Source organism: Opisthorchis viverrini (assembly GCF_000715545.1).
Source record: "Opisthorchis viverrini unplaced genomic scaffold opera_v5_45, whole genome shotgun sequence".
Classification (NCBI taxonomy): Eukaryota; Metazoa; Platyhelminthes; class Trematoda; order Opisthorchiida; family Opisthorchiidae; genus Opisthorchis; species Opisthorchis viverrini.
Window position 1 is genome coordinate 1,597,827 of NW_008751701.1, and position 8,648 is coordinate 1,606,474.

General features: G+C 42.2%; 2 protein-coding genes across 2 annotated transcripts in view; both read right to left on the reverse strand.

The window, feature by feature from the left end:
• T265_03266 (hypothetical protein) overlaps window positions 1-1,836 on the reverse strand; it is a gene marked incomplete at both ends in the record, with an annotated part of 10,112 nt that extends 8,276 nt beyond the window's left edge. Inside the window, one exon of the mRNA XM_009167699.1 lies at window positions 1,771-1,836. Coding sequence (XP_009165963.1) covers window positions 1,771-1,836 — 66 coding nt within the window. The remainder of the gene's footprint in view (window positions 1-1,770) is intronic.
• Window positions 1,837-3,447: 1,611 nt separating this feature from the next.
• Window positions 3,448-8,648, reverse strand: part of T265_03267 (hypothetical protein) — a gene marked incomplete at both ends in the record, with an annotated part of 35,998 nt that continues 30,797 nt past the window's right edge. Inside the window, 3 exons of the mRNA XM_009167700.1 lie at window positions 3,448-3,718; window positions 4,490-4,611; window positions 5,739-5,950. Coding sequence (XP_009165964.1) covers window positions 3,448-3,718; window positions 4,490-4,611; window positions 5,739-5,950 — 605 coding nt within the window. The remainder of the gene's footprint in view (window positions 3,719-4,489; window positions 4,612-5,738; window positions 5,951-8,648) is intronic.

Below are 8,648 nucleotides of genomic sequence, written 5' to 3' on the forward strand. Positions count from 1 at the left end.
ATTGCGTAACAAACAAATGACGGTATTAACTCGATCAATCGTTTCATGTCGTTTCATGTCATCCACCGAGTAGTTAATGGACTACATTTATCGATCCAAGGGCTGAAACGGTCGCAATACGATTTCCAGATCCGGTACTATGCTGTCAAAGATGAATCGCACGAGCTGTAAGTCTGATTCGTTCACTTCGCAGGAATCGATCAGCCCGGTTGTTCAAGGGCCCTCTGGACCAGCTTACAGCAAAATGCACTTATTTACACACCAAGTTGGTAGTAAGTTTGGTACGCAAGGCATATTTTAGTTCATGTGAGCATCCAAACATGAGTGATCTCAGTATGGCTAATTCTTAGGTAACATAACAAGCCCAGGTGTGACTGCCGCCAATCTTTGTCTGAGTTTACGAAAAATTATAGTTAATGGTAGTTCGCTGCCTAGTTGCCATGACAACCGAAGGGATTGCGAGGGTTGAGATTCTGCCACGTGTCCGGAGGCCAGCCGTCACTAATAACTGAACATCACATCATTTGGACGGATGTGTCACGTGAAGGACACAGACCAGATGGAGGCATGTCCTGATTGGTCAGAATGCCAGCCAATCCGAGTCGAGCACCTTTGACTCGACGCTCCTCGCCCCCTCACGAAAATTCTGGCACGACGTTGTGGACCACCCTGTGACTACCCTATAAATACAGTTGTAAGAATTTTCATTTGTCTCCATAAAGGGCTGTCTAGAGCCACCGTGCCTTTTGATACACCATAGTGGGCGGAGCAGGAAGCTAAGGGACCGGTACAGAGTTGCACTGCCGTTCAACAGGACACAACACCACTTTGGCCAGGCCTAGACAAGAGAGCGATTATTGCTTACGCAGTCGTTTTGACACACCGTACGGTGCAGCAGGCCCTAATCAAAATGAAATTTTTCTTTTATCTGTTTACGACTCAGAATGGATGAGTTCTAAGTTTCGAACCTCTTCCTGAGTGTTCATGGTCGTTGGACCACTTTTATCATCCTTTGTTTGAACGAGGGAAATATGAAAACAAAACTTTTACTGACTAACCCGTGGGTTCTCACTTCGGAATGTTCTTTACTTAGGGGCCTGTTGCTAATGGAACTTAATCCGTTGGAGAATTTCCAGCATGATGGTCTAACTTAACTTAGTATTACTGTATCTCAATACGTTCAATCAATTCTCGCAACTAACCGATTCAAAAAGTGACTTTCCTACAGATCACTTCAATACGAATTCTGACTTTGTTTCACTGAAAGTCAGCTGCGAGTTCCTGGTACATAAATTTGGGTAAGAAGATGCGAAAAGGCACACCTGCAGCAACAAAGAACTATTGTGCAAGACTTCTGATAGAGTACTTTGGATCAGATCCTCGCTAGAACCCTCAAAAGATGAAAGTATAAAACCTGCTGAATGCTGCCGCCGTACAAACCATTTGCGTACTTTTTAAGATGACGCCAACTGGATTGTGGGTTTTCAGAAGCACAGTTAACAGTGGGTAGAACACCACAAATTTTATTTCGTAGTATTTTATTGCTCCGTTTGTAGGCTGCTCATCAGGGCAACTCATTCAAACAAACCAATGTGGCTGTAGATAGGAAAGCGAATGACCAAAGATAATACCGTTTATTCACGTGCTATTCAGCAAGGTGATATTAAACTAATTAATCTCTTGTGGATAACTTCCAAGAACGTGTTCGGTGTTCCAAAAAGTATTCTTCAGGAGATCAGTAACGTACAATTCAGTAGCTGAGTTAGTTACCAAAGGCTTCTGAAATACAGATATGTCAAATTTGACGAGCACCAGATTGCAATCCATTGAGGACATCTTCTCTAGTGGGATACTTTTTATGAAAATGGAAGTTGGGTACCGGGGTTAGTCGTTGACAGTAATTCTCTGTTTTATCTCCTCAGAATATTGGTGAAACGAAAAACCCGGAAACACTAAGTCGAGTATATTCAACGCTAAAAAGATTCCCTAACAAATTCTCGTGAGCATGACGAGTTCTGAGTATGTGCACGTTCGGCAACTGGTACCAAGTGGGCACCGTAAGTAGCTGGTTGTTGGATCCATGTGATTGGTCGACCGAATGTCAGGCCGACTCTACCAACTCGTTGATTCAACCAATCACGTACGAGTATAATTTTCTGAACGTTGCACTGCTTAACATTACTCAGCTGGGTTGTTTGGCTGCAGGTTTCCATTCAATAATTATCTCAAAAGTAGATAGGACACAAACACTGAGATGACAGATTTGTGTTGCGTACCACCATTCTGTTACGTTCTCTTGAACACAATCAAACCCCGTCTTATGATTGGTTTGCATTCAAATAGGACAAAGCCTCAGTCATTCTTCATTCACGAGACCCACATCACGTGGTCGCGTGTTAACCGGCTGCGCGCACAGAGGTTCAACTCTTTGTGTGAACTATATTCGCCCTCAAGAAATGCGATTGGATGAAGATTCCAGGATAACATAGTCTTACAATGCTTTTAAGCAAAGATTAGCTTCACCAACATAGTAGAATCTTCATGTTTAAATTTTTCTTTTAAAATTCAGCGGAACCTTAACTTTATATAATTTTCAATATTACTGAAAGCATTTTATTAGGGTGAGTACGTAAACAGTTAGGTTTTTCAGACAAATGGATACAAAGATCCGGTTCACAGCAGGCCAGATATGAAAAAAACCCAAAAGTTGAACTTTTTGTAGACTGAGCTTCGCTTCCAAGAAGTTATCACGAAAACTGCATAGTATCCAGGGCTGGTCACTAATGCCAGTGCCCACGGAACAGAATCACCTTTTTGGTTTCCCAGATTTCATTTATCTGTCCTCGTCAACATTGTTTTAAAGCTCTTGAGGCCATCTACAAGTTTGCGACCAAATTCGCCTCCAACGAGTATGTCACTTAGTCGGGATATCGCGTTAGGAGACAAATAAAACTAGCAGAACTCCATCAAGTATTTCTTCTTGTTTGTGGGTCTGTCGTGTAGGCAATAGTAATCTAGAATGACTTGCACCTGCATTTTCATCTTGTTACGCGGAATTCCACACGAATCTCGCTTTACTGCTCGCAGTTAGCTGCTGCTATGGCTGAGAAACCTATCCCGCACTAGATTGGCCAAAAGTTTGGGACGCTTGCCAGTCCGGCATCAAGCCGAGATCTGATTGGTCGAAAGCCTGGACCCAACAGCCAATCATGACCCAGTATTGGCCAGATGTTGGCTGCCAAAGGCGTATCCAGAAGGCGTCAGAATTTCCAGAGGGTTGTTACCGCTAATACTATTTGTATGAAGCGTTGTACAAGTGTTCTTGACTTCGTTTTGGGCATTAATATATGTTGTGCACATTTATTCCTTGTTTTGACTTGAACGCTAACTTAGTGGGCTCAGACCGAGAACTAAGCGGAGAAAAATACAGTTACTACGAGACTGCTGTTAAATATTTTGTGGAAGTAAACTGATCTTTTTCAAGTAAGACAAAGCTTGACAACAAAAGTTTTGAAAAAATCCACAGAGTCTACTCACTTCCATCAGTTTGATGAGCGTCCGAATTCCATGAATCATATTCATTGACATTGCTTTTAGGCTGTCATTTATGATCAACTCAAGAAGTGACTGATACAGTGTACGGTCTGCGAGTTCCATAAAATGACAAACTCTGCTGTCTTCGCACAACGTGATCATCTGTTCTTTTGGCAGTTGGTTACTGTAAGTTGTACTCTGAAAACAGAGAGTTTAAATTGATTTTGAAAGTGCAGACGGGGACGAGTAATTATGTCAATCCGACTCAAAACCTTCCAGTCCCTAAAACTGCTTATATGGCTCCTTGAACGTTGTCATAGTAACCAGTGAGATATGTTCGCTCCCGGCATGAACTAATTCATTCCAAAACAAAAAGTATTTTACAAGAGTATGTCTGCGACCTGGAATATTTGAACCAATTCACAGATACCAGATACCAATGCTAGATATAATTCTTAGAAACCGTCTGCGTTTGACGTCATTCGAAGGGTCACGCAATACCATCCTACAGATTTTGTATCGGGATCAACTCTGTACAGATTAGAGTACCCTAAACTGGTTGCATAACGATCAACTTCTGTTTTATCTCGAACAATACTAAAGGTATTAAAGTATTGCCCTTCACAAGGCAGTGCTCATAATTCCTATGAAAATCTTGAGCAGACTACTGCCTGGTTCGTTAGTATTGACGCCCATCATACACTGACATAGTCTTGGAATTCCCACTGGCATACACATACTTGCATATCAATCTGGATTTTACAAGGGACACAACTGAAACCAATAAATCTCCCACTTTTGATGATCCGCTTTAGTTGAATGTGCCGGGTTTAAGCAGAAAAAGATTGGCGGAAACTCGGGGACTGCGTTTATCTGTTTGAAGGTTATCAGCAACCTTATGCGTAGTGTGTTAAGTTTGATTCTACAACGTATCGCGATATATCGAGTACCGTACGAACTGAAAAATGAAGCGGCCTGGTGTGGCGTACTTAGGTGATTCAAGCCATTACAAGCAGGAATCAGTTGAATCTCCCGTGAAAACCAAGTCTGTTTGAAAATGAATGTATCTGTCACAATCTGTCCAATTTGAGTTCAGGTAGAACGTAGGGTTGGGAGGAACTTGGAGACTGTGCTAATCTGTTGAGTCCTAAGAAGGAAGAAAACCTTCGTCAGCTGTTGATGTGTTCTTAGCAATCTGACGAGTAGTGCGTAAAGGCTATTTTTTCTTCCGAAATTCTGAATTTCTGACATTCTTTGCGCTTTCGTGTATTTAGCACAGAAAACCAGTGCGTACATAATAAAATACGCATGTCAGGATAGTTGACGGACTACACAGTCTCACTGTGACTGATTTTGTTCTGGAATACCTGTCCTCGGAATGGAAAGCCTTTAGCGCTCCCTGTAAACCGAATTTTGCTAGTGACGAACTACCATAAATGGCGGTCACTTAAGGTGGTCTCCTCAAGGACCACTGTAGTAGCTGCTTCGGTGTGTCAGACAGTTTGCACGTGTGTGTGTCCGTTCGTCGTTGCACCATCGATCTGGCGTGTGACTTGAGTGGCTGATTGGGTGACTGTCCGATCGATTTGCTCGCGTGACTGGGTTGTGGGTTGACTGGATATGTGACTCAGCTGTTTGCTTACCCGCTACGGAGGTGGACCAGTTAGCCCCGCGTGTTTTTCTGACTTATTGTGGACTACAATAACCAACAAATGTACTAGGTAATTCTAATTCACCGCTTCTAGTCAGAAGCTACTGAAAGAAGGACAATCCTGCAACTGTAGTCGCAGTAAATTTGAGTTTGTGCTAGCCCACTTACAAGTTGTCGGCCTCCAGCTTCTCTTCGTTTTCTTTTAGTTTTGGATTTCATCGTATGAAGGTGATTAGATCACACACTTGACCGTATCCAATTTACGAGCATCAGCACCAAAGATTCGGTTGCCTTGTTAACTAACAGAAACGATAGCCATTTTACAGTTCTGCCGTTTCAATTAGGGCTCCCTTTCACTTCATTGGTTCTACGCACAAACTCTGTGTTACTTAGGGTCCCGGAATATTCCTCTTGGACATGCTGCCATCGTGGAGACTTTGATGAACATGGAACTCACGGTATGATATCTACGACCGAGCATAGCTGGTTGTCATGTGAACCCAGCTCAGGTAACATTTAGTTACAAAGCAGTATGATGCCAGTAAATCCATACCTGTCCTTCAGCTGAGCGCCAAAATTGCTGCCAGCAGGTGCGTATTCCTTCAATTCGTAGATTCAATATGCAGGAGTAAATTTTCTCACAGTGCGATTCATACAGTTTGACAAATTGTGCCACAGTTTTGGACGTTACAACTGGATGCGTTGTGTTTCTCAGATCCGGTTCGTATTCGTAAGGTTCGGTTTTGATGTTGCAAGAGAATAAATCTGTGGGGATTGTTGGCAAAAATGCATTTTTAATGATCGTTTAAGTTAAGACCAGAAATAAGTGGGTAGAATCAAACTTGGAAAGTCTATCCATTGATTTCGTGGGCGAGTGTATGGATTAATCCACCAGGAATTCGTAAACCACAACAAATTCCCGCTTAAAACTTTCGCGCTACCACTGCGCAGTTTCAGAGGAACGACAATCTGGGAGGCTCCCTTGCAAAAGGAGATGTTTTCATCCCGTGTCAACACTTGTTTCGCACTAACATTACGGGTTCTTGCAACCAAACACTGCTTGTCTGATTGGCTTAGTCAGCAGAGATTGCGTTTGTTCTATTTTGAAATCTAAAGGCGTGTCAGGTGAGCTGTTTTACCAACTCATAGCCAACTTGGGTACAAACGATTGAGTTCGAATCTATAAGGAAGAAACTAAGATGTTTGCTTCAAATGTTTCCTCAGAGCCACTCTCATTCTCGATGCTTTCTAGTGTCTTACTTGACTGAATAATGTTGTTGGTCCTCAGCGGCTCTCTTGGAGTACCAGTAGATCTTACCGTTTGCATTAGGACTCTTGGTTACACAAACGATATTGGTTAACGGTCTCCAACTTTAATTTTTTTTCAATCATCAAGCATTTCCGGTTAGACTGGAAGTAAGTCCAATAAAAGAGGATTTTTCATCATCACAGTGGAGGATGTCCAGCCTTCCTCAGTTGGTTTTAACAGAGAGCCAAAAATAGGTTGAGCCCTTAAAAAAATTTGGTTCCATCAGTTTCGAAACGGTAGAGCACGAATCAGCAACACAAAGGAAACGTTAATACATTTCTGTTGAAAAACTCGGTTATAACTCTTGAAATGAAGTTGAGTGAGTACACTGTGGCCTGTTGATCCCTACTAACATAAATCTAAGAGAACTGGAATCTACCGTCTTTCGAGGAAGCAAAAAGCATGATCAATAGTCTTTAAGGTTATTAGGAGAACCAGTTCCGAACGTAACGAGATTACATAACAGCCAATGGGATAGCCGTTTTCGTTGAGACAGATTTCATTGGTTGTTCTTCACTCGTCCTTGACAGATGAGCTGTATCACTTTTCTGACCCGCTTGTTTGCGACAGTGATCAATAGATCAGCCGGTTCGCACGTTCATTGACTTTTTCTGGTTTGGCCAAGTGCACTAGGCGATCAGGCGGCTATCCAGACCGGGGTTCACGGTAATAAGAAGGCGTTAAGGGACTGTGGTCCACAACAACGGTAAATACTCAAAGTACTGTGAAAAGAAAATAATTTCATAATGGTTTCCCGGACCGATTTGACCCAGCAATGCATACTAAAGTGACCGAAACGCGTCTTCCGTTAACAAAACTCTAAGGTACTTGAAGTTCCGCTGTCAACGCTTCCATGCCCAGAATGGTGCGACGATAAATGAAAATCTTTTTGTGAACGTTGATTTGCTTCGTCTGCGGGCCGTCTAGGGAGTCAAAGAGTGGAAAATAAGCCGGTAAACTTTGTATTCCGACCTTCTTGCCGATAGTGTAACGTATGCAGCAGTAATTCGGGAAGTGTTTTGGGCAGTATATTCGTTTCACCGGGTGAAACTAGCCGCAACTCAACGTAAAAGTCAATGCAGACATTTTCTCGACTCCACTTAAGTTGGAGTGTCTTGCTAATATTGATTATCCTGTCAGACTGATAGTAATGTGGGGATATTTTTGGAATTTTGATTGAGTTTCCGCCCTGTAAGTGAGGGCCACTGGACAGCTAGTTTGTCTTAACTTTAAATACTCGGCATTGCGCATCTCACGAGACTGTAATGGAGAGTTTATGAACTGTAAACTGCTGAATAGTAGTTTGAATAATTAACTATTCGGCCACGGCCAGAGCGCTACAAATCTTTCAATCACGGAAAGCACGTCACGTGGTCAAGCATTGATTAGATTATCGAGTGACGACTACTCAGAATGTGGCTTTCTTCATCTCTCGAAATGGTTCCGTTTACTTCAGGATGGCTGTTGCTCTATCCTGTTTGAGTGCGACTTATTCTCATTACTGATCATCTTACTATATGGGATGCCACGGATCTTAATATCCCCTGCGTTTCATGAGTTGTGCACTGCTGAAGATGGAACGGCTGTTCACTGATTATAGGCATTTTTGCATGAACTGGCTTCACTGTTAGGGTGAAATATTGATTAAATCTTTGAAAGCTTTTCATGCAACCATCAAATTGGTGGCGGTGCTTCAGTAAAAGGCAGTCTCTCTCTCACTTCACTGATTTTAATTGGCAAATAAACGCCCATTGTTTCAGTGGAAAAAAACAGTTAATGGGTACTTTCGGTTCACTTGTTGTAATCAGCAGCTGATCCTGCCATTTCAGACAGTAAATCCTCAAGGAAAGCCTTTGGATCAATCGACACAACTGGTGAGATGCCTTTTCAATCACGTTTACTTGAGTAGAAAATTCTGGTCAGCTAATAGTATTCTAATGGTCAGCCAGAAGTTTCTAGCCGAATCCCCTTAGTTCGAGTGGATCAAGTCCCCTATCAGTGGCTTGAAACGAATACGGCTAATTTTATTGCTAAAATATGCTTTGTAACAGAAAACGTATGGTGCCCAGCATCATACAGTGGCAGTATATATAGCATATATAGTATGTAGTGTATATATAGTGTAGTATATGTAGTATAGTATACAGTATATAC